Source organism: Pogoniulus pusillus, chromosome 17 (assembly GCF_015220805.1).
Source record: "Pogoniulus pusillus isolate bPogPus1 chromosome 17, bPogPus1.pri, whole genome shotgun sequence".
Lineage (NCBI taxonomy): Eukaryota > Metazoa > Chordata > Aves > Piciformes > Lybiidae > Pogoniulus > Pogoniulus pusillus.
Genome location: NC_087280.1, coordinates 12373100 through 12399663, shown reverse-complemented (window position 1 = coordinate 12399663; position 26564 = coordinate 12373100). Strand labels below are relative to the sequence as shown.

The following is a 26564-nucleotide window of genomic DNA, read 5'->3' as shown; positions in this document are numbered from 1 at the left end:
AGTTGCTTTTGAACCCCAGAGTATGCAAATACTTCACGTGACAAGATTAGTTTAAAATATCCAAAGCTACTTGAAAAGATTCCTTTAAGAAATGATCCTGTGGGAAGTGGTCCCTTTGCCTGTTTGATCACAGGCTAGCTATATTAGGTATCTTTTTAAGGCTGATGGTTGCAGCATACTTTAACTTGCTATAATTTCTTTCTTTCTTTTTCAGGGTGGTTTTGTCATCCTGAAGATAATTTAGTAGTATATCTCACTGAGGAAACTCAACTTTTCCTTCTCCTCTTGATACAGTTTCTTTATCCTTGCTAGGAACTGAGTCCTATTGAAGAGAAGGCATTAATTCCTTCGCTGTAAGGGACAAAGCAGATAAAATGAGAGCCTGTGAGGCTTTTCTCTGTAGGATGACGTTGTAAAAATACAACTGTAATCTGAAAAGTGACTGGAGAGATGACATCTTGGGATTGAGTGGGGGAAGGTTATGTTTATTATCTGTTAATGACTTCCAGATCAAGTTTGTTCAGTTTGCAAGTAAAAACCCAACCTTTTAAAAACTGCCTTCTCTGCAAACTCAGTTTGGGATTTAAGAATCACACTGTGCTAATTTTAATCCAAGTATTACTGTCAGCAGTAAAAAGTTTCTTCACAGTATAGTATACCTTTAGTTAAACTGTCTTTCACTGGACTGTAAATGAATGTTGATTCTGTTGATGAGAAGCTTGTCAAAATCAGGATTTGTCTAGTCCCAGTTGTTTTTTTATAAAGTCTTCCTTAATTCTTTCTTATTCTTTATAAGTACTTACATCTGTTGAAATGGTTTCTGAATGTACCTACTGTGGAGGAATGTAAAAGGAAGAGGAATAAACCTCAGAGCTATTATTTTTGCATTACTTATAAGGATTGATGAGTGAGGTCATAGGAGTTATAAAAGAAGCCCTGTTGACAAACTGACTATCTTAAGTTTAAATTTCTCAAGGATTTGAGCATCTAGTGTCCATGTGTACCATAAATGAGAAAAGTTTGTGGGAAGAAGCTGTATTTTAATTAAACCAAATGATGTGATCTGAAAAACGTCAGCTTTCAGACATGCAGGCCCTCTCTTAGATCCAGTTTTCATCCTCATGTTATCAGAGACAGACAGTGACTTGGAAAATGCTGAGATACACTTAAGTGTGGCCTCTGATGGCACTTCTATAGCAGTGCCACTGAGCTTGGAGTGCAGCAAAGGGGAAGAGGTATCATTGGTAACCCTGCGCTCCTTCCTCTATTTGACAGGTACTCAGTGATTCAGGTCACGCTCCAGTCTTGTCAACAAAGATGTTGTTATTGACTTGTCAGGCTGCAGGGTGCAAACATGTTCTGAAATGTGACTTCTCTTACTGCTGTTCTCAACAGGCTGTCAAACTGAGCTGGGTACTATCTCCCCATCTCGATCAGCCTGGGACATAGAGGTCTTCTGGGTATGAAGGTCGGAGGAGCAAGTGTTCACATTCACTGGTATCTTTTCCTCCTTTTTTTCCTCTCTGATCATCTGGCATGGTCTTTGACAGCTGCTTTTCTTTAGCACCATCTTGTCAGGGACCAATCCAGTTCCACTCTATCTGCTTTACGCTTTCCAAGGAGAACATTACTGCATAGCATAAGAGCACTGCAAGGATTTGAGATCCTGATTTTAATAAGCAGTATAACTTCTGCCCTTAGTACCCCATCAGAGGAGCTTTCTGTCTTCTCCATTCCTGGAACTTGGATGTTTCCTCTCAGAGGTTGATCAGTCTTTCAGGCACTTGTCTGCCTGCTTGCTGCTGCACCTTTCCATGGAAGGATGATTTTTTTCATGCTTATCTGCGCTCAGTGAGAGACTTTCATACAGCACACAATTGTTACTCCCAGATAGCATATGTCTGAACTCCATGTTGTGAATGAGGTTAGACTCTGGTTCAGTTTGAGCCAGGACATTATCTGTTTTCTTGATGAAGTTCACATCCTGGGGCTAAAGTGTTCCTGTGCTCAGTGGTTTCAGGAAGTCTTGATCTGTGTTTGAAAAAACAGGCCTTTTCAATGATCTCTTCATTCAGTTTTACTGCTGAGACACATTACTACACACATCTCTGCAGAAGGAGTGACCACTTAAGTGATGGGCCATGGAAACAACTGCTGTGAAGCAATTAAAATTCTACTCTTCATTGTGATTAGACCTGCTCCAGGAAGAGTTTACTACAGCAAGGATGAGGCCAAAGACTTGTTCGACTTCACATCTCTGCAGTGGAGATAACCTGGAGCTGCATTCATGCTTTTCTGAAGCTCTGTGCTTGACTACAATGACTCCTTGCACTCCTTGAATTATTGCTTTGCTGTGAGAACTCAGACACATTTTGAAATAGTTGTTGAGCTTCAGGAGGGGTGTGCAGCCTCCTCAGTCATGCTGTAGAAAAAGACAAGTAGAAACCAGGGAAGAGTCATTGTTTTGTCACAGATCTTTCTTCTTCAGATCTCTTTTAAAAGCTTCTGAAACTGTGTAGAACTGTGTATCCCTGTGCACATAGCAGGGTGTGAAAAAGGTGTCTGCATCATCTGTGTATGCTGCAAAAAGATAAATTGTGAGATGCAGGCTCCTGGGGTAAAAGTTTGCCCGTGAGCCAGCATATCTCAGTGTGGAGGAACATTTCTTCCCATTAATTTGAATTCCTAGGAAGATGTTAACTGATGTGAAAGTGCTTCATACCTCCTTCCTCATTTTGCTAGTTTTCAGCGGTCTGGAACATTATTCTCACATGTATTCTTCTTGTGAGTCTATAAATTGTTTTGAACTCCTATGGGATAATTGTCATTACTGGAAAATTGGTTTTGAATGCTATTTGTCTGCAAAAGCATCAGAACTTGAGGAGTTTATTTCATGTTGGCTTTCATTCCAGTTCTGTTTTAGCAGTCCTTTGTCTTCAACTCCACCATCTTCTCTGTGCACTGAGCTGCTGTGTTCAAAGACATATTTTTGAAATAGAATTCTTCACTTTGTGGTTCTTATTTGGTGATATTTCTTATTTTAGGAGCATTTGTATTTCTTTAAGGCAAATGAGGCATGTTAGTGGTTATTTGTAATTCTTTTTTGTTCAGTGGATTTCCTGTTATGCAAAAATGTAAAGTTTTTCTCACTGTTCTTCCAAACTTTTGTTTTCCTGTCTTGATATTTTTTTTTTTTACATCTGTGTCTGCTTTACGACCTGTGGCTAAGATGTATTTGCCCAGTTAAGATCTGGCTTTGTCTTCATGGATGCCTGGCAGCTTACTGTAAATCTGCAAGTTAGTAGTCCTGCTTTTTTGTTTCAAGACCTTGAAGAAGTGACCAACTTCTTTTAACAGCTTTTCTGAGGGCTCTGAAGATGTAGCTGAAAAATTAAGCATGTTATGCTTACACACTCCATTTGTCCAGTAATTGTACTAATTTGTTAGAAACAGTAACAAAGAATTACAGTAGAGTTCTGTAGAATATAAGGCTTGCACTTGGACAATGTGTGTGTGCATATGTGTGCACCTCGTAAAGTGCAGTGCTTCTACATGGGGCTCTGGCAAAATCCCAGCAGCCATCTCCCTGTTCAAACTGCACGAATACTTCCATGCTTCTGTTTTACAGCCTGTTTTTCACTTCAGTAGGCAGGCATGATGGGCACATGTGGGCAGAAAGACCTCTGTGATGGTTTGGGTGTTCCCTGCCCCCCCCACTTAAGAAATCACCCAGACTAGACTCAGCTGGCTCTGGAAATTTGAATGAAGCTTATATTTACAGCTAGCACAATATACAAGCAGATATCTACAGTATATACAGTCATATGCAGAAATATACAAGGTAAAAGGTAATACAGAAACACAACTCCCCTCCCAGAAACCTGAGTCCCCAGGAGGGGCTCTCAACCACCCCTTCACCTTCCCCCTACCCCTCTCAACCTTGCCCCAGTCCCCAGGAAGCATAGAGGTTTGGCCAGGGGGTTAGGAAGCAAAGTGGATAAGTCCAAAATGGAGGGTGAGGTTAGAGAGATGCAGCTCATCCAGCAGCCCCAGTGAGAGTGATATCTAATGTTTTTATTTCTTGTTCCTATTCATCTCAGCAAGCCTGTGAGCGAAGTAAACATCACCATTGTTTTCTTTCTACAATCTGTAATCTAGTTCTAGCTTGCTTCAAACTAGCACAACCTCAATCTTGTGAAACTGGATATTTAATCTCGACTTCCTACCACCATGGGCATCCAGGATTATTAGTAGTAGTCTTTTAAAAAGACCAGAGATTGGCAGAACTAAAGATCTGTGTTTTATCTCTGGTGTTAGTAAGATCTTGTCTAGTTTCCAATGAATGGACACATCAGTATGTCCCCAATAATGCACTTCAACATTTCAAGGTACAGGAAGTGGACTAAATAACCTTCTGAGAACCAGTTTTCATTAGTGATTAATTTTCAGTTGTGAAATCTCTTTGCCTAGTTTTTGGTTGTTTTTTTTTTTTGGTGGTTTGGTCTGGAAAAAATAGTGGAAAATGCATGAAGGAGAAATACAGTTTATTAACACTTCCCTGAAAGTGTGATGTGTATCCTACAGTACCAAGAAAATGCTGCATAATGAAAAAGGCTGTCAGAAAAACAGGAAGACAGCAAGGTTTACCTATTGCCAGCAAGTGCAGGTGTATGGTCTCTCTATTTTTGCTAGCAGAGGATATAATTCAGAAAGATCTACTTGCAGGTACAAAATATATGGCTGATGAAGAAGCGAAGATGGTGATCATGTAAGTGATATTCCAAAGGAATCCAACTCATAATAGAGGTTTGGTTTACATACTTCTGATATTAAAAGGTGCTTGTTATGGGCAGCTCAGAAACAAAAACCATGTCTCTGTTAATCCTTACGAACTATGCAATTAAAACAGTCTACAGAGTAAAGCTGTCTACACAGTGGCAATAACAGAATACAGAGAGTTGTGGAGAGAAAGCTACAATGAGTTTTTGCTCTATTGATTTACATTTGCAATAATTTTAGGTGTGTTTTTTAAAAGAAAAGCAAGCAGAAGATCAGGCATCAATGTAATCTTCAAGCTTGTGTATATTATACTCTCAGTGGATTTGAATAGTTCTGTGTTTTGCTGAAATTCTCCTTCTTATAAACTGTATTTCTGGTGGGGTATTTTACATTTCCTTTCTTCCATATATTTCAGTGTTCTACAAGGGGAAAATTCTTTTGTCTTAGATAAAATTAATTGGTCAGATTAAGGTAAAATGTGATGGTAATAAACTGCAGTTTCAATTGAGATTCACTAGGCTTGTTCTTGATGAAATTCTAATTTTATAGAATCATAGAGTGGTTTAGGTTGGAAGGGACCTCAAAGATGACCTAATTCCAACCCCCCATCATAGGCAGGGACACCTCCCACTAGAACAGCTCACTCAAGTCCATATCACATACTTAGATTTTAAAAAAGAATTTGGTTTATTACAGTGCATAAAATATTGCATTGATTTTCAGATAGCTCAGGCTTACTTGCAGGTGTTCATAATTCATGCCAAGGACTTGGTCTTGTGCTTATTGTAGTCTGCAGTTTTGCTGCTTGAGATAGAGAACAATCTCCTATAACATTAGATCATGGCCATCAGTCTTTGTCAGAAATTCTGATCCTTTCTTATAATGATATCACCATGATGGAGTATATCACACTGTGGTGGGTGTTTTAAACTCTTCTTCTTTTTTTCCCCCTCCAAAACACTTTCAGCATAAATGCTTTTTGGAAATATGGATGCAGGAATTCATAGTCTGTTCTGTTGTTACTTTAAGAGATTTAGTTTGATAATATCCTTTACTGATATTTCTCCCATTTACCCAGTCCTCTTGTACCAGATCAGATCCAGAATTCAAGCCTGTGTTCCTCACGCTTCAGTGGTAAAAAGTGCTTTGGTCTTCTATCTTAGAGCCATGAAATGGGCAATGCTGCTGTCATATTGCTTGACCTGCAGGACTGATGGTACTGGTTTAAAAAAAAAACCAAAACCAACAACAAACCAGCTTTTTGACTCCCAACCTGCTTTGTTTTGAAAATCCTTTCCTCGGAACGTTTTGTCACTTTTTGTCACCATAGTTTTTTTGCCACCAGCTGGGGCAGGGAGAAGAATGCATTGCTGAAGTCTCGGTCATTTATTTTGTTTCCTTTTTCTGCTGTGATCCACAATAGCTGGGAGAGTTTTCTCTTTTCTAGACCAAGACAGACCACAGTAATGCAGACAATCTCAGCAAGTGGTTTACCCAAAAGAGAGAAACTTAGAAATACAGACAAGAATTTGATTGGTCCTTCATCTTGTTATCTTTTAACCTAACATGATTTAAAAGGTCTTCAGTGAGAAGGCACTTTAACTAGGTTACTTTGTCCCAGTTAGATTTCGGGGGGATTAAAGTTGAATGAGAAATGTAAATCAAGCCTGACAAAGCAGAATGGAACTCTTACCATATCTGGATTCTTGCTTTAAATATTGATTTGGCTCTATTATGGCCATGACCTATACTATTTGGAGCCAAACATCTATAAATCTTGAGGAATTTTAGACTTTTTCTGAATTTAGACATACTTCTCTCTGCCCATTGTTGCAAGTGTAGAGAGCATTTATCTGCTGTGTAGCATAAGTACTTGGAGCCCTTTGTCTTTAGTTCTTAAACTGAAGCAAAGACTTCTGTCCTTTCCCTGATATGTATGAAATTCTTCTAACTAGACTGGTTTTGGAGGATTTAATGAAGAATTAATCAAGGTCCCCTGAAATATTTTCTGGGTACTCTTAGAGTTCTGATCTGTGTACTCAAGAGTTTTCACACAACATATCTAGCCACTGCTTTTCAGTGTAGAGTTTTTAGCATAGAGAAGTCACACGTTGCTTATAGAGAATACTGACCTCTCAGCAGTGTATTTAGGCATAAGATTCTGTGTTCTAGTAGTTTAACTTCACAGGCTTCAACAAATGTCACAACATCATATAGAAGTGTGGAAAACTTCTTTTTTTCCAGCTTTCAGTATATTTTTTGTGATATTGTTTTTATGAACTTTGCATGGAAAATTGTAAAGCTAGTTACTAAGCTGACTAATGGGATAAAAAGAAAATGTTGGACTTCTTGTGAAACTGATTGTTTTTCTCAGCAGATTTTTAGGTGACTGTAGACATAATGAGCAGAATTCTGTCTAAAAATAAGTTGCGTCCACTTTATGGGTTTATTGAGAACAGAAATTTCCACACCATCCTGCCTTTAATGTGACCACAATGGGCATTTGTAATTTGTCCATTTATATAAAAAGAACAAATTAGCAAATTAGACACCATAAACTGTTAGTATATCCACTTCTGCTGACATGTTTATTGTAATTTGCAATATGCATGACGTTGGTCTTCGAAAATGTTCCCTTTTTTTTTTTGGAGAGAGAATATGAATTGTAAATTAATGAATTGCAGAAAGCAGGACTGTAGTAACACTTCAAAGTTGGAAATACTATGCAGCATTCATCTATGTCATCCTCACAAGATGCAGGGTGTAGAGATTTTTCTTAGCTGTTTAAAAGCTAAAAGTTGCTGTTCGCTTTACAGCTAAAAGAGCAAGAGGGATTTGTTTTTTCATGCATTTCACATAGTGAACAAAAGGCAGCTAATGAATTATCTAGGGAAAACCTAAAAATGGGCAAATAGCTTAATTTCAGTGCACCACTTGGAACATTACACAACACTGAATCTCATAAAATAAATGCATAAATTTGTCTAAAGGCTTAAAGTACTTTTAGTGGTGTTTTTTTATTGGTATGTATTTCAAAGGAAAGGAACTTATCTCCAAAAACAAATCTAGGAATTAAAGATGGCCCCTAATGAACAGACAAAGGGAGTAAAAAAGGAGAAGCCTTTGCAGCCATAAAAGCAGAACTCAAAATATTATCCCTCTTACAAAGTATTTCCTGAAAATAGTCCTGTGAAGCACAAAACTCAATTCTGGAAACTCTAGAACTATGAAAGCAAGTCCAGTAGTCGGCACTTTCAAAAATAAATAAAACCATCAGGCAACAACTGCATGCTAATTGCATTTGAGAAATAAGAGACCACCTACGTAGAAATAAAATAAATCTCATTAGTGGAACTAAGACAGATAGTTGGGATTCAGACTCTGCTAACCCAACCCTTTAAGCTCACTTGAAAGAGCTTGCAAAGTCGCTGTTGTTTTCCTGGTGATGGAACTGCAGTATAAAACGTGCACTGATGTCTCAAGACTCCGATTCCATTGTGCTGCAGGGGATGATGTGCATTTCTTGACACAGATGTGCCCTCGCTTTCAGTGAATTTGACCAGGTACTTACTTGCAAAGGCAAACTCCTGATATCTGATAATCAAGAAAGCAAAATATTTTAGTAATTTCAGACAAGACAATAAATTTTGGAGTTTTTCAACAACAATAGCAAGAGGCTTGTAAGTCTGTCTCTTGGAGCAGCTCACACTAGCCATGCTATTCCCTCTAGAGGAAGTACTGAAAATCCTTTGCAACAGTCCCTCTCTCTCCCTGATGGCCATCATCAGGTTATAGATCTTCAGAAACAAAAGCTGCCCAGGCCTCCTCTCACTCTCTCAAATGGTCTTCTGAAAATAAAAAAAGGCCCAAATAATCAGGCCTTTCAAAGCTGATCAACTGTTCTGCTGCTGATATAGTTAGATTTGCTGTAGAGAGAATAGGACAGGAATTGAACTGGATATATTCTTGTGGACGAGACTTGATCATAACTAGCTTTGAAAACAGCTAGGTATTTTTCCCTTGATCTTTAACCCTTTGTCCTCAAATCTTTCCATTTGTAGTATTTGGCTCTGATTTAAGTTTCTGATTCAACCGCATAGTTTTATATGACAGAAGTTCTGTAAATCCTCACTAGGCTCTTTTTTTGTTCTCGTGTTGGTTCCTGTTTTCTGTTAGACTTTTTAATTCAGCCATGGAAGCTGGAGCTTTCTTTCTGACAGAAAATAAGGCTCAGACCTTCATAAAAAAAAATTATGCTGCTGCTTTTGCTGCTTAAAGTGGCTCACCAAATTCTTCCCCATGAATTCTTCTGGTAAAACTGTTCTCTTAATTCTTCTCTAGAAAGAAGGGAAACAGTTACAAGAAAGGATGTTCACTGGGAGAAAGCCAATGGAAAAATCTTCAACATTTAATGAGAATGATTTAGTTGTTAATTGATCAATAAAATATAACTAAAGAATTCTGCTCAAAGTCAGAACAGCTTAGCCAACAAAAATATGTGTTTATCACACAAAGGACAGAAATCAGAAAATGTTAACCAACTTAAATAAAACCTCCATTGCATCAAGTCTGACAAAAATTAAGACCCTTGTATTCCTTGGGAAGTGGTGTAAGAATTTCATACAAACCTGTTTCAGTGCCCCTTGAAAAATGAATTTGGACTTTAAAAAATCCAGACCAACCCACACATCTGGCTTGATCGCTGGCTAATAGAACACACTTTTATTCCCACCCCAAATCACACACAGCTTGTCTGGAAAGAAGACATCTGCTTGGGCACTAGTATGTTTTAGTTCTAAGTACATCTAATCTTTATTGAGTTATTTGAGCCTTGTGTGCCAAGTGCAGAAAGGCTTTTATGGGGAGTGGAGTGTTGTTGGTTTTTTTCTTTTTAATATTAATGTGTAATTTTGGCCAACAAAGCAGTGCTTAGGACACAATAGCAATTCTCTAAATGCATTAGACTTAAAATCCAATAAATATACCAAATGCTTTTGTATGAATCCTAATCCAGTTTGTTTCAGTGCTGCTGAAAATCCATCTCAAATGTTTTATTGGTCAATTTTGAAAGTTCCTTAGTGCCTTCTCATCTAATCAGTTTCAGTAGCTTTTACTTTTCAGATTTTCCATTAGTAAGTCTTACATGTATGATGAATTCAGCATGAGTGCCCTAACTATATGTTATGGACACATCAGCTTATGTGCAAACACTTACTATGTGTTACCCTGCTGAGTGAACTATTTGCTAGGGAATATGGGCTGGGATAAATGTATGTTCTGCTGAACTCAGTGACCAAATCTGCAGAGTATTTAAGGGCTTCAGAAGGCATTCATCTACAGATCTCACTAGTAAAACAAGTGTAGCTCACCTGAGGACAAGAAGTCTGCCCTAGGGAACAGCAGTTCCTAATATATTAATTAAATCTTGGTCTTACTCCCATAGCCAGTACCGCAGTCCCACTGAAGCATGAGAAATTACAGAGGATCTCAGGTACCATCCACCACCAGCATCATGGCAGATTGCCTTCCAGCGAATACAGTGCTGTTTTCTGAGGCTATGATGTGGTACCTTGCAGAATCTTGTAGTTAATTTCTTTTGACACAAGTCCAAAAGCATAAGGCAGAGTTTAAGAAATAAGGTCATGAACAGAATTAATCTTTTGTCCCTCTTTTATGAGATAATGAATCTTAGAAGAGTGGTCAATGAAAAAGCTGGCTAAAGTGAAGAGGCAGGACAGATGTGATAGCAGTATTGCTTGGCAGAACTTTTTCTGCCAATCCAGTGTGTGCAGGGAAAATCTGTCAAACAAGGCTGTATCACAGGAAGCAACTTGCAGTTACAATTTCACATTCCCCATTGTGCTCCCTTTCTGCCTTGTGAGCTAGTCTCTTATCAATACCTAGCTTTACACCTCAAAATTAGCCCTTAAAATAGAACGTAACATATATTCACAGGATTTGTGATGTTAAGTCTTGCCACTCTGGTTTTCATGCTATTGTTCCTTTGCAGTGTAAGTCTTTTTATAGAGTTAATTTTTATTGATGAAGCATATAATCATGAGGATCAGAAAACACTACTTCAGTCCTGCCCGTAATAAGTATGGTTTGCAAAAATACCTTTTTAGAACAAGATAGCTCTCGTGAATGTTCTTCTGGCTGTATCTTTCTTTGACTCTGAATGGGGTCTAGCACAGAAACTTGGTAGTTAGCTGAAAACACAAATCTTTCACTTGACTGAAATTGTAGCTCAGCAGTTGCTCCAGCATATCAAGATGTTATTAAAGTGACACATGGACTCAGAGAGGAATTTCAGAAGGATTATACAGTTAAGTGTGCAGCAGTTACTAAAATAAAAGTTGGCATTCAGATCATATTAACCAGAAACCAATATTCTTGAAGATGTTATGTAAGTAAATAATGACTGTATGTTAGGCTGCCATATGTGTGTGCTGTGCCCGGGACAGCAAATGTCAACCACACAATCATGATCCCCTTGCACCAAGTGAATGGTCAAATGATTGTGGTTCTGCTCTGGCCTGAGATACAGGACACGCAGTTAGCAAATAATGGCGATGATGACGCCCATGTCAGTCGGATTAAGATGAGGCAGAGCACTGATATAGCACCAGACAATGTTGCTATACTCTGAGATCTTACAGAAGAAAAACAAAAAAACACCATCCCAAACCAGCAATTCATTCCAATGTGTATTTTGTTACTGTTTAGAAAGAAACTGTAAATAAAAATGCCAGAGTGCCATTTTTAAGTATATAGTTTGAATATTGCAGGTCTCTCAGTGGAAGTTAAGTCTCAGTTTTGTTTAAAGAGTTTAGCAAAAGTATGGGAAAGACCTTGAAGCAATAAAAAGCAAGAAATGAATCAGAAGTTTAAGAACATTCAGTTTCACTCTTTTATACTGTGCCAATTTTCTGTTTTCTTCATCTTTGTTTCTGAGAATATCATTTAAGATTCATTGACAGAAAAATTTTGAAAGGCACTGCAGCCCAAAAACTTGTCTGCATGTTTTTGGTAAGATTCCATGAGTCTGTGGACTCTGAAAAAGGAAGAGGAAAAATAATCAACCCTAATGTATCTGTCTTCTGCTCATAAACCTGTGAGTGCTTCCATGAGTCCAGCAGAGCTGAAGAAGTTCAATGCATATGTATCAGTGAAGGGACTGATGTTTGCTGTGGTGTACTCCATCTTTATGATAGCACAAGAAATAGAAACCTGCTGAATAAGGATTACATATTTAGTAAGGTGGTTGGAAACAAATCCATATGATTTTGTTCAACATTTCTAAGGTTACCTTGGAGATTTTAGAAGCTATTTAATTTACCTTCTGTTTTTTCATTTCTGGAATCCTGTATTTACAAGTTGAGTTGAATGTACAAACCTATCTGCTGTACATTACAAATAGGTTACAAGACAATCCATTTCTGTAAATACAGGATATTCTATTTCCACAGACAGCAATAATCAATGTTTTGAGATGAAACCTTTCTATAATTCTGCCTACTATTCTTCACTGTCTCCATTATCCGTTTTTCCCTTCACAGATGCATCCTTTTCACTGTCACTAAATTCTGTCTTTCGATCTCTCCCCATCATGCCCAGACACCTTCCTTTTCCTCTCAAGTGCCTCATTTGCTTGATCTACAGCACATTCCATTCCAGTTTTCCTGGCTGTCCAAAACTAGAAATCTTCTCTAGTGATAGCATTACCATTCTGCATCCCTTCTAAGGTTCCTGAAAAGATCTGGCAGTTTGCATTGGCTGTTGTTCATGGACTGTGTTTGAATTTGGCAGAGCCCTGTCACAGAATTAGTAGTCTCCAAGAACTAGTTTTTGGCCTGAATTAGCATGGGTAAAATACAGAGGATTTCTTATGAGATAGTTCTAATTTGATGCAGACTTCTGGATGTTAGCAAGATTTGTCCCTGTGCACGTTTTCGTGATGCTGTGTTGTTTATGGCAGTAGCAAAAACTTCTCTTGTCATTGTAGAATATCAGAGAAGGGGAAGCTTGTGAGCTGTGGGAGAGAGGGCACAGGAACCTAATTTTCCATTTAGCAGCAGAGTTAGGACATCTTTGGGGTATCTTGCTGTACAGTCACAATAGTTTGTCCCACTTTGAGGATGGATTATGAATTATTGAGGCTGTACTTCCAATGCATTGCAGATAGCACATTGAGACTGCCCTTCAGAAGTTCCTTTCAACCCAAAGCATTCAGTGACTGTCAGGAGCATGAACTGGAAGTGAAACACGTGTCTGTCAGCAATTCGTCAGACCTATTTACTCTTGGTCATATCTATTTACCTTTTGAGTGAATTATCTCCTTAATTATTCCTTGTACTTTATTTTTTGGTTATTTGTTTAAATGGTCAATGGAGCATAGACATGCCTTCATAATAATTTTCCATTAAAATACAAATATTCTGCCTTGTAAAAGCACAATTGGGACTCAACAATTAGAATGTGGGGTTTGGATAGCTCAAAAGAAAACTTTGCTTTGTTGTTTTTTCATTCACTTAAAGAAGTATGTAGTCTTACTGTACAGCTCATAGATGGCATGTTGAAACTCATAACAAGTCACCCTTGCACAAAGAAACAGAAGAAATGCAGCTAGAAGGCAAGTCTTCTGGCCTAATGTGATGTATTCCTAACGTCTGACTTGGCCCGCAGGTGCTCCTCCAGCACCATCATGAACTGCAACAGAAATAATCCTATTTGAGTAGAGTATAAAGCTTCTAATGTTTAGCAAGGTTATTCCAATTTTTTGAATGGCTGAGTTTAATCTTCCACTACCGCAAGACACTCGATACAAAAGAATATCCAGCATCCAAAGAGAGTAAGCACCAAACAGCCCTGCAAGGTTCCTACCCTACAATGAAATAGTTCATCGCTCTACCTGATCTTGCTTTTATGACAAGTAAACAGAAGAGACATCCACTGTAGCAAATTATCATCTTTATTTCAATTTGTTTTCCTTGTCAATAGATTTAAGTCAGTGTTTATACTGAAAGATATTTTTACTATGAGAAAAAACAGGCTTTGTAATCAGAGTTTTCTTTTAAGCACTTTTTCAGGGATATATTTTGATAATAGCAACTGCTCATTACAATCAAAGCCAGAAGAGGCATTCCCTTGCTGTGGCATGGGGGAGTACTGCCAGTTCTAAATGCCCTACATAGTTGCTTTACAATTTTTGCGTCCTTTAGGCCTCAACAAAAACCAAAGCTCCTCTTCCAGGCTTGGTAGCAAACAGGCAATTATTCTCCAGGGCTAACCTTTGGACATTGGTTTGGTAGTAAGCTTTTTTAACGTTTTTTAGGAAAGTGTTCAGCTTGTCAGTAGGCACCATTGACACAGTGCAGCCACCCCAGCCAGCTCCAGTCAGACGTGACCCAGTGGCCCCAGATTGTCTAAAAAGAAAAAAAAGACAAGAAAATCCTGTAAAATAAGCTTAAAAAGGGGTAATTTGTCATATATAAAATTCCTGTAGAAAACTGGTGAATATTTCACTCAAAACATGCTCATTTGGTTACAGCCAACATGACAGCAATTTGCAGTTTCCATTTCAGACAAAAAGAAAAATGAGAGATGTTGATGCTTTAAACTGCACTATAGTAATCTCTGTCAATTCTAAAAGTCACTCTCTCTTATAATGCTTCAGTATCAGTTGTGTGAACGACCACAGCACAGCTGAGGAGGAAGAAAAGGCACAAGAAGGAAATTATTAGCAACATTCATAAGACATCAGAAGCGAAAACAGAAATACATGACAAAAATCACAAAAGAGGGTTCATAAACTAATTGCACAGGATGTAGGCATGCAAGCCATTTTCTAATGTGGCAAAGACAAATAGCTCTATTCTTCCAGGACAGATCTAAAACTGAAGATTCACAGGCTTCTGCAGGACTGCTGAGCGTGCCAGTCAAGAAAAGGAGAGTTCAGGAAGTCTTAAAAAGTCATACAGAGTCATTGCACTCAAACATCTGTTTATGCTGAACGGACAGAGTTAGGAATCTCTCTTCAGGAGAACCTCATGAACTTAAGCAGATTTACAGCACTAGAGGTAAAATAAGAATTCAGTCCCAAAAGAAAAAAAGGCTCTTAATAAGGAGAGTGGATAGAAAGAACAATGACAAATTACATCTAAAATATAAACCATTCCTAGCCTCAAGCTACTGGTCTGCTAGAAATGTCCTACAGCAAATCCTATGCCAATACTCTTCAAGATTCAGATGCTGTCTCATTAGAATTTAGTTGAAATGTTTTCCCTTAGTTTGCTTACCTGTGTCCCTGACGTTTAGTTTGATTCAGAAAAAAGTGGGAAATTAGCATGTAATGCATTTCTTGGGGACTTTTTTTGACCCAGTCAGCACAGGATGATTTAGAAAACTCATTTGAAATCTTGTAAGAATAAGAGATCCAATCTGATTTGCAACCCAGTATCTCTGCTGTGCTTTCAAAAGCCATGCACAGAGAGACTTCCCAGTCCTAGAATGTGTTTGAAGGAAGAACAACATCATGTGAAGAACATTGGAAACTGACAGCTCATTCTGAGTAGGCTACAGTTATTTTTAATATGTACATTTTATGTTAAATGAATCTGGTATACTGCTGGGTTAGAGGGTTAGGTCATATTTCAAGCAAGTACTTACATGTGTGTTTGATTCTAAACACGCTTACATCTCTTCTTGAACAGAAACACTTTCTTCAGTGTGTCTGTGTGGTGCCACCCTTCATATTGACTCAATTTTATGTTCATTCTTTATTTCCTGTTGGTGTTTTATTTTACTTATTATTCCTGTAAGCCACTCATTCTCTGATGCAATTTTTGTCATTTCTGGTCCATGGAGCAAACTCAAAATGAGCAGAATCCAATCCAGTCTCAATTGCAATCAATAGGGAGATTTCATTTGCCTTCATATGATCCAATCCACTTTTCAGAGTCTGCTAGATCAACTGTCTGTGCTCATTTGGTCTGTTACCTCAGTCAGAACTTCGTATTTCAGATGGTATCTGGCTTTTATTTTGGTAGGCAACTGAAATCCCTTCAGAATTGTTCTAAACCTTTTCTTGATTTCGTAATTCTCTGTGGTCATGCTCATGGCTCATTTTTACTGAGTCATTTAAAAATACTTAGTTGAAATACAGCAACACAGCATAACGTAGACAGAAAATATGCCCATTTCAGAGCTGAAGTCATTGTGTTTCAAAATACCATGGCTAACAGTTTCAAATGTGGTGATATGATTAGACACTTGAGGCTTAAGGCTGAGGAACTTGGCACTTCGATGGGCATTGCTGTAAGACTGGAAAACTAGGTATCTAGTATTACACAGCTTCAGAAGTGAGCACTTAATTCTGCATCTACTGGAGAAGCTGTGTATGGCTGGTATCTAGAGCAAACACAAGAAAGTTAACTTTGGAACAGGTCTGAAACTGTCTTGAACAAGTCTTCATCAGTTTACCTCCAAGCTAGACTCCTCTTGTAAAGTGGGATTCATAGCCAGACACTCTCTTCTTCACTGGCATCTACGTCATGCATTTATGAGGAGTATGAGTAGACATTCTTGTGGATGGAGTGCTCAGCCACATGGTGAGTGACATGGGTTCAGTGTATGGGGAAAGTACCCTGTGGCACTGCCTGGGTTCTGCTGCAGCTGTGAGGAGAAGTGATAGAGGCAGAGATGGAGCACGTAAGAAGGATAAAGTAAAGCAGTGCAGTGTAGTAGGCACTTGGCTCCCAGCCCTCGGTTCTGGCCTATGATTCTGGAAGAGTTTCTACATCTTGTTCCAATGTTCATTGGATAAAGAAAAGAATTATCTCATGAGGAAGAGAGGGTGTGTAAGTGAGAAAACGCATGAGTGTGACAGCAAAGAAAGCTAAAAATCGATGTCCCATAGTTTGATATATGGAAATGATAGGTAAGATACTGCAGTAACTCACTGCAAAAACACCGTGCTGTAAGAGGTGAACAAAATAGAGCAATGTTGGTAATTTCAAATATTCAAGCTTATGAACCAGCTATTCAGAAAGGCTGGAGTTAACGTGATGAGATTTAAATGCATAAACGGAGAGGGCAGGTATTACACTTACTCCTTTCTGTCTCTGAAAGAGCTGGAAACTGCTTTTTGTAGGGTAGACTGTCTAATTCTGCCATGACTCCAGGCTTTGCAGGTTTAAGAAACTCATCAGTGGTAAGAGTCTTGATAAAAAGCAGAGTTGTCTAAGCTACCATGATGCGCCTGGATGTCATGTAAAAACTGTATGTTAGAGGATTCAGCTGTCTTCAAGTGGGAAGGGGCATGGCTGGTAACACAGGTTATTGGGATTTACACCACGACAAGATGGAGAATGAGAGAATGAAAGAAAGTTATTTGCAAAACTCATTCTGAGAGATTTTTCAAAAGGAATCCAGGAGCTCAGATTCAGTTTTTTGGTTTGTAATTGCTCAGTAAATCTTCTGTGTTATTTACTTTAAAAGGCTAACAGGAAAAACAGTCATTAGCAGCATAAGATAGGTTAGAGAAAGCGCAACTCTTCTGTCTTTGCAAAAGGGAAAAAAAACAAAAAAAAAAGCAAGTGACCAACTAGTGGTTACAGTTTTCAGCAGCACAAACCACAGCAAGTATGGATCTCTTTTTTTCTTGGCAGAGGTTGTACAGCAAAACATAAAGATCTAGATGAAACAGAAAACATCTGGATATGCAGATTATTCTTCACAGTTTAGACCTTGTAAGGAGAGAACAGCAGTAGACTCGGGCAATTCTGTGGAATGTATTTTTGGAAAGGCTTTTTAAAGTTACAGGGCAGCTGTATACCATTGTAAGTAAAGAATATCATTTATGTAGTTCTTGGCCATTTTTGTAATCCTATCAGCCAGATTTTCCTAGAGTGACCAGTGATTTTATGTCCCTTAGCTTTTTAATGTACAACTCGAGAAAAGCCAAGACTTGTTTCCAAAAATTAGATGCAGACTTGGGCTACATTCACCTAGAATAACTATATACTTCTAAAAATCTAAGCACAGAATCAGAAAAACATTAATGAATATCAATCTTCCAAAGAAGATATATTTCCTAGGAAGTACTCTTGATAAGATTGCAAAGAATAATTAACAAATAATTTACTTGTTTCTGTGCAATTACTGTAATTAAAAAACCCAACAGGTTAAATAACTTCAGTGTCTGCAGTGATTTCAAACTGCAATACATGACACTCCACTGCAGTGCTTAGCTCTCCTCATGGTAATAGTTGTGGGCTCTTCTGCTGGTAAGTTAGAAATCTGATGTAACATGGGAACACAGAACACTTTTTTTCCTTTGCTATTTATATTTTGGTTGCTGGAATTTAAATGCTGTGATTAGTTTTAATCTGATTTAGTAAAATCCTAACTGCATGCTCCTTTCCTTCGGGTTCTGTGGCTGTGTCAATGCTACTGCCTGCAAATCAGTGTCACGATACCCAAGCTAGCTCAGAGAGCAGCTGCTGCCTAGCTGTGAAAGCACAGGGCTCAGCACAAATAAGAAACAGAATTTCCATCCCTGTGCCGAACTTCACACTGCAATTGGTTGTTGCTAGCATCCATACGAGTTTACTGAAATGGAGCACTGGTACCCCACACTGTAGTACAGATCCTCTTACTTCATACCTATTTGTTTTCCCCTACTTGAAACAGGACTGTTTCCTCACAGCGTTTCTGAGAGCAGGCCCTGTCAGCATGATTCAACCTGGGAAGGTGCTTAAAATGGCTAGTCACTTCCTGAAGCTCAATCAGCTGCTGCTGACTGAAGCATCAACCCTGGGTACATAAACCATAGATACTAAGTTTTAAGGCTATTCCTCTGTCAAGTGTCACAGAATGGGCAGTGCTGTTACCTTGTTCTGGATCAAGACTTCGCAGGCCAATATTTATGATAACCCAGTACAGGATAGTTAGCTTGAAGAGTGGCACTCTGGAGACAGTTCTCCCTTCTTGCACACAGATCAGCAGTTCCCTTTGAGTAGCTGGGAATAACCACAGTGCAACTGCCCTGCTGAGTGACTGTCGTAGCTTATTCCATTATGTGATCATTAAGTGATACAATAAACTGAACACAGCCAGTGAGTTACAAGCTGGATCAGATCCCAAGAGAAGAAACAGAAATTGTACTGCTAAATTACTCTCAGACTGTCCAATGGCTATCAGGGCTTCTTTGTGTTTTATCACAAAACAACATGTGTATCCCATATGCAAAATAATCTGCAAATGTCCAAAAGTCTTCTGTTGAGTTTTTAAGTTTGTAATTTTATGGCTGACAGGCCACTCCATCTCGTCTGAAACAGAAATCGCACTACCCTAAGTAATCATCTCTAGCGTACTCTATCAACATACAAACCTGCTAAATGGGCATTACAACTTACAACATCCAGGTGAGAACACAAGCAAGCTTATGGCAAAACCACACATTTGTGAAATTCGTATTAGAAGCCTGACTCCTTTCTTAGTTTATAAAAAAATCAAAAGCCATTTGTTGGTGAAGAAGGTACTTCCGTACCTTATTTTGGTAACTTCCATCTTTGTGTGGAAAGAATTGCTTTTTCTTTTTAGCTTTGAATTGAAACAGTTTCTGTTTTGTTTTCTTTTCCAAGACTGAAAGATATACAGAAAGGATGGGGTACTTGCATATAAAATACAGTGAAACAACATTTCTTGGCCTCAGGCCTGCATTTCCCTTCTGGCAGAGCAGTAACACTCTGACTCAAGGCAGAGTTCCCCAAACTAAGCACACCCTTCTAACAGATGAGCAGTAGGCAGAAGGCAGCATCACCAGCAGCCACGTTAAGTGAATGAGGGAAGCAGCTGGGAGAAGATGGCTGTGACCAAGGCGGGGACGGAGTAGTGTTGGCAAAGCCCGGGTGGGCAGCTGTTTATTCCCCCAAGCCACTGTTAAAATGATCACCAACCACTGAATTCCTCCTATAGGCACTGAAATTAAATTGAAGTCAGTGAAAAAATGTCTGCCCCAAGATTCAAGTATCATAAAAATGGAAATTAAGAGGGACTGAAATGTATACAATCTTTCCTGCTGATCCTGTGGTACGGATGAATACTATGTAGAATGTGACTACCAAGTATTTGTTTTTACTGTCTGCGTTAACACATGGTTATACCAGATCTCATCACCCACTGCAGCAGACCTATGAAAATAGCAACCTGCCATAATACAACAACCTGTGACTTCCAGCTCTCTTCATTTCTCCAACTTGGTTTGTTCTGGCTAGAGGATAGGAAGCTGGGGAGCAATAGTGAGAGATGAGAAGAGACAAAATGGGAGAATGTATTTTGGAGCTGAGAGGACTTGTTTTATCGTGGCCAAGCTGAGTTAAGGAACCCAGATAAAATAATGAAGCTGGGGCAGAATAATTGTGGGGAAAGTTCAAAGACACAATGCAGGGAGAAGAAGCAGTGTTAGCTGTTCTAACAGTTAAGGCACTCATCTTTTAAACAGTGAAATGCTGTCCAAGCTAGCTGATACCCCAAACAACATCTTTTTTCAGATTTCAAAGAACTGAAATAGTGTTTCACAATATACCATTATGATTTCAAGGCAACTGAAGTCTGCAGAACAGTTTGCTTATGCTCTGGAATTCACACAGTAGCAGTTCTGAAATGGTGAAGAAATAGACAAAAAGCAACAGAGTTGAATTAGAACAAGTAAGATGATGTTTTAAGAAAACTAGTTATGACTACTTCTACGACTCAGTGGAATAGCCAACAGTCTGATGTAACACTTGTGATGATGAGTCAGTGCAAAAGCAATGTCTGTAATAAAGTCATAAACTGAAGCTTTCATCTAAAAGTATTACACAGATGTCAGTAGGGAAACAATTGACCATGTAAGGGCCCTGCAGGACATCAATTCTGTAATAAAGAGACAAGAATACTTTCATTTTAAAATTGCAATAGCCAATGATGTTATATTTTCTCATCAGTTCAAGCAACATTCTCTACAGGTAATTACTCTTCCTTGTGGTCAGAACTTACAGGCAGATGTCTACCAGCCGATCCAGTTCAGGACAGCTGCACTCATACATTTCCCTGCAGCTGATATAGCTCTGGTTCATTAATTCTCCCAGCAGCTGGATTGCATTGGCAGGTGCTTCACTGCATATCTTCTTAAATTCCAGCACTCTGGCAGCTTCACTGTACACATGCTTTGCACGCTGGTATAGCTTAAAGCTGGAAACTAAACAAAAGGAAGTAGCAAATGAAGTACTACAATAATGCATTCAGAGTCACTGCAAAAGTAACAAACATAGCAGAATTATTTTGTAGTGATTCTATTTCATGTTAGGATTTGCTAGGCTAGTAGTTTTCTGCAAAAGCTCACCTATGTCTTCTTTTAAAGCCCTAACAAAATAGTATTTAGAGTTCATCAAAATACAGTGTACACATTTTTTTCATGTTGATAACTTCATCCACATGCTCTGGTTATTTGCTGTGTCACTGAACAGATCCAGCAAGCCACAAGTGCAAGAGTTTGAAGCAATATGCCTCAGGGCATTAATCTAAAGCTTCCAGGTTTTCAAATACCAGCTAAACCAGGTCATGAGAACATCAGAATGGCACTCAGTGCCTCGAGGGCAGTCATTAGCTAGCACTTGCTGGCCCAGGGCCTTGTGTGTGACTGCTTCAGGCCAATTCTGCATCAGTTACAGAGCTGTGCACGTGGACCTTTTCTTGGAAAACAACACAAGCAAAACCAAAAAAACCCACAAAAAAAAAATTGAAACAACCACCAAAGCACAACCCCCCCAACTATTTCTTGGTTTGTTTGTTTTTTTTTTAACCTGAGATTAACAAAAATGCTGTCATCCATATTTTCTGGTGCATAGGTAAGGAAACACTCTCAATTATTGTCACAATGATGCAGGCTCACTCTGACTTGAAATAATATTAGATAAAAGGTATAGTGAAGAGCTCAGGTACTTTCAGTTTGGTTTTCAAGGTTTATTTTTGGTGTGTGTTACCGGCCAGAGTGTCAGTGCTGTGTCTGTGAAGAGACATCAAGCCCTGACAGGTATTGCTTAGTATGGATTTACTGAGATCAAAATCTAGTGTAAGGATTTTGAGTAATGTTTTTCTATTGTGCCATTAAAAAGCAGTTCATCTGAATGCCCAAAACTTCAAGGCCACTGGGATAAAGACTTCAACAGTGGGACATTAAAATTAAGGGATGGCTGTAGTAAAAGGTTCTTCAAGTTACTCCTACTTACAGGAGTGCTTGGATTGTAACTAATATCTCAGAAGTGATCTGTCTTCCTCAAGCTTGTCTTATAGCTGTTTTTCTCTCCTGATATAGTTCTGTTTGCTTCAGTATTGTGACTGCTGTTGAGGAAGTTTTGTTCATCAGAAACATGTGACATAATTTAGGTTTTGATAAAGTTGATTTACTTGAGGTGTTTGGGTGCTAAATATTAGATAAATGACCTCTATTCTCTATGTGGAGCATCTACTGCAGTGTGTTTCCTTATTTCATCACAATTCAAGCACACTCCCGTGAAAGCACCTCAAATAATCTTTCATTTTCTTTCTATGTGTAAATTCTTCTTTAGAGTAAGGTCTCTTTCCTCATTTCAGGTTCTGGTCTCTTGCTTCCTAAAATGGTTGATGAACTACTCAGAGGCAAAAGGAGATGAGATGCAAGCCCTGTATTCAAAACAGAACTTGCTATCTGGCCCAGACACATGGAGTTCCTATTTGGCTAATCTGCAGAGACAGACAAGTTCTGGAACCACTTCTGATGGTTTCAGCAATCTACATTTGCAAGCGTATGCAGAAATCTTCTTTAAAAGACTGGAAAGAAAATTGTCCAGTACTAAGTCTCTTGCATGTATATTCCAGATTGCAACCCTTACAGACGAAAAACTTCTTCAGTACCTGTGTTATTCTGTTGTATTTCCCCAGAGTAAGTGTAAATCACAACTGTAAATGTTGTAAATTGCAGCACTGAGAGAGAAAAACACTGAACATGGCAGTGTTCTGCTACTGGGGATATGGCTTCTAGTGATACTCATTTTGTAATTCAATGGAGTTTGCTCCTGAGAAACCCTGGGTTGCTTTTGAACAAGCCTTTTGAATGCCCCATTCTAGGACAGAAATGAGAAAACTCCCCAGAAACATCATCCTGGAGAGTATCACAAAGCAAGAGCCTGTTTTAGTTTCCCATTTAGAGGTGTGTTTTAATCCACTGGGTTTTGTTGCTGCTGGAGTTACTTGCACTGTTTTTTTGCAGAGCAATGTCTCAGTATTATAAATATTGAAGAAAGGGAGCTTGGCCTACTTTTAAGGATGATTTCTCTTTAAACAGTCTTTGTATAAGCCATTGTTTTAGAGCAAGGAGATTTCTAAATGTGCATTTGTTTAGGGAATATCTAAAGTTGCGTGAGAGATTGCCATAGCTCACACTCTCTTGTAAATCACCATTGAACAGTAGTAACCCAAAGAATGAACTGAAAACATGTCTGGTTTCAATTGTAAGGCAAGAGACTTGCCAAAGGCTGTGATTGATTCAGAGACCACCCTTTGGAAGAGCAATTTCTACTGGCTAGATTACCTTAAAAATCTCTGGGGTTGTGTTGTGCTCATCACGTTATGAACTGGCAACCAGAAAGGGCACTGGATGCCAGCCAAAAGGTCTGAGCTGTGTCCTTGAGAGCATTTGCCCCCAGGAGAGCCACTCCGTGTAGGGGGGAATTTGCTACCTTGACATGGACTTTCTCTGGCTGCAAAAGCAATCCTTTCAGGCAGCTCTCACATACGAAGAGTGGCTGTGTGCTGTTTTCAGATTGCTCTGTGCATGGTTACTGGATTAGCAGTGGCTAACGGCCGACATTGCTATCTCAGCTAGTGTTTGGCTATAGGCAGCATTGTATTTCAGAACATTCCATCGGTGTTTAAACGGGGTTTATAGTTTGCTCTTCCCCTTTGGCAGTGTACTGTTCAGGTAAAATTATCTTCAGGATACCAAACAGCTCTGTACTCTGTCCTAAAAGAATGATGTGTTTTCAGCTTTCAATGCCATACATCTGGTAATACAGCAACTCTCCTGAACCCCTTTTGCTTGCATGGGTAGCTCAACTCCCCATCTCCCCACAAACACAGCAGAGCACATGTGATACTTCTAAAAATTGCATTCACGTAGGAACCGCCTTGCTGCATACACCATAGCCTGTATATTGGCTCCACACAGATAACATCTGAATTAACAGGACATGCCAAAGAGCTATGGAAGTTGTGATTTTTAGGAGAGTGTAGAAACTGAACAGAGTTTGTGTGCTTCATGCAGCCACAGTGTTTGACTAATTTCCTAAGTCATGCTCTGTCATGGTTAAAAGAAACAAAACCCAAGTGTGCACAACTAGGGCTGGAGTGCTCTTGAAAGGGGAAAAACTGAAGCCTTCAAAGTAAACCTTCCAGTATTGCAGAGGACTGGGTCTCACCTTCTGTCATGCAAGGAAGAGCAAAGCAGGGCTTAGGGAGTTAATACCAGATTCTTAAAAGCATGTGGATCCTTAAATCTATTACAGTGTATGGAAATTAGGTACCATCAGCTCCATCTTCAGTGAAAATGTGCGGGATGATTCCCTAGCCTTCCACGATCCAGATTGCCCTGTGATACCCATTTCTCTGGTGACTTAGAGGGAAATCTACAACCTGTGATCCAATGAAACCAGCTGGCTGCTATGCTGGCATTAGAGTTTAGATAGTGTTTAGGGAATGTCTGAAGTCTCTTCCTGAAGAGGACCTGTGCAATACTCAGCTCAGGTGCTCTGCTAGTTCAAAGTGGTGTAGCACTGTTGGGACTGACAGAGGTTTGGATTCCTAGAAGCACAGCATGGACATAGCTGATGCTGTACAAAATAAATCACTGTGCACGGAAAGTTTCTTATGGATTCAAGTGAAGGTAAGCAATACCTTTTATGGACTGAAACAAATACAGGTCATTAGATACTAAAGTAAACCTGAGAAGTCAAAATGAAACCAAATAATGGTTTGGACAAGGAAGGACAAGGAATCCTACACCTGGGTCTGCTCTTAGTGACCTTCTGTCAGTCAGGTTTTTAACACATTATCAAGGGTTAGAGAGGGGCTGGTCACTAAATAAATGACAGCCTCACATCATTCCTAAAGGGAAGAGAAACAGAATAATCGAGAGAGACTTCAGAACTGGAAGACTAAAACTAATCAAACAATAACAAGATTACATATAGAAAGCCAAATTGAACCCATCCCCTCTGATGGCAGTTAGTCACTGATGCTGTGACAGAAGTCCCAGGCTAGACTTGGTGACACATGGGAACTAGATTCAGGAGCCCATGGATGAGGATCACAGGCAGAATGGGCAGTCCTCCTCTGATGCCAGTCATTGAAGAAAAAGAACATGACCCTCATGATCCCCCAGCTCTGTATCGAGTAAGATATTCATGAGATGGAATGGCTCATATAGGGTCACCTGAACTGTCTGCTCCTCCATGCAGGTGCAGACTTTTACTCTGCACCCCCAACACAGTACACAAGATTTAGGAGTGACCTTGAACTGCACACCAATTCTTGCAACTAACTAAAAACACGGAGCCTATGACTATGAAAAGCAGACACTGCTTGTGAAAACATGCTGCTAATGTCAGAAAGTGCAGCTACTCAGAAGAGACTGAGCTGAAAAGTGAAATCCCAGAATTAGTTCTGTTCTAACTCAAAGCAGGACACCGATTTCACTGGTGTTCGGCTTGCTAACGGAACAGCTAATCCACCTTCTGTGTCATTGCCTCACTAACCGTGTTTACGCAGTTTCAAAGCAGACACAGTGAACTTTCTACAAGGAATCTCCATTGTCAACTGCTTTGCATTTTTGGTCCTCATCTATTCTTTCAGAGAATTCCAGCATGTCCTGCTGACCCTTTGTGGATTCTCTGCACCCTGACTTTGTCCTCTGCAGAGGTTGTCAGTAATGTCATCCACAAACAGGTAGATTCAATTCCCTTACAAAGCACCAAAAGTGCTTGAAAGAAACACTGACGTTTTCTAGTGCACTCACAGCTCACGTTGTAGCAAGAACTTTCCAAGTTGTTAAGACACAGCAGACTAAGGAAAGTTTGTCCAAAATCCATATAAAATATCTTAAAACTCAAAAATCTTGGGCCACTACTCCCAAATAACTGTGGGTTAATTAAATGTAACAGAAAAGTCTATTGTGGGTTTTCAATGGTATGGTCATATTTTCAACTTGAGCTTTACAAAAACAGTGCAAAGCTGTCCACTCCATTTACAGGCAGGTTTTCTGTTCTTTATAATTGAATGTTGTGGCTTCTAAGCAACTCATACTATTTGTTACTTCAGTTTCAGCAGATTCCTTTCTTTAGAGACTTCCTGTACAATTCTATCTGACCTTTAGCTCAGGACCAACCTCTTCAGGCGATATATTTTTTTTTTCTAGTTGTTTTGGCAACTTCTTAAGATATGTTTCACTGTAGATTAATAAACTACACATGGCTGATGGGTTCTGTTGGAAATTTACAACAGGAAAAACTCACCGACACAAAATCATGTAGGGGACAGTTTCTACTACCATTACTCATATGGAGTAGTACCTTCTCTGTTAGGCATCCTGCTGATTGAACATGATGAGGGTGAAGGTTGCTGGCTTATAATGTGTGTAAGAAAATGCTGCCAGATGGCTTTAATTTGAGCCAGATTGTGAACCCCCTACTCAAAGTGGGGAACAGTTA

At 39.1% G+C, this 26564-nt stretch overlaps 1 protein-coding gene and 1 long non-coding RNA gene across 7 annotated transcripts in view; one reads left to right on the top strand and one right to left on the bottom strand.

The window, feature by feature from the left end:
• LOC135182986 (uncharacterized) overlaps positions 1-23904 on the top strand; it is a 65639-nt gene extending 41735 nt beyond the window's left edge. Inside the window, exon 2 of the long non-coding RNA XR_010305370.1 lies at positions 22417-23904. This is a non-coding gene — a long non-coding RNA (uncharacterized LOC135182986). The remainder of the gene's footprint in view (positions 1-22416) is intronic.
• The window catches only part of GALK2 (galactokinase 2), a 51382-nt gene continuing 38550 nt past the window's right edge, over positions 13733-26564 (bottom strand). For all 6 annotated transcript variants that reach the window (XM_064157667.1, XM_064157665.1, XM_064157666.1 and 3 more), the window contains 2 exons: positions 20821-21022; positions 13733-14204 (listed from right to left, as the gene is read on the bottom strand). In XM_064157667.1, coding sequence (XP_064013737.1) covers positions 13997-14204; positions 20821-21022 — 410 coding nt within the window. In that variant the 3' untranslated portion in view covers positions 13733-13996. The remainder of the gene's footprint in view (positions 14205-20820; positions 21023-26564) is intronic.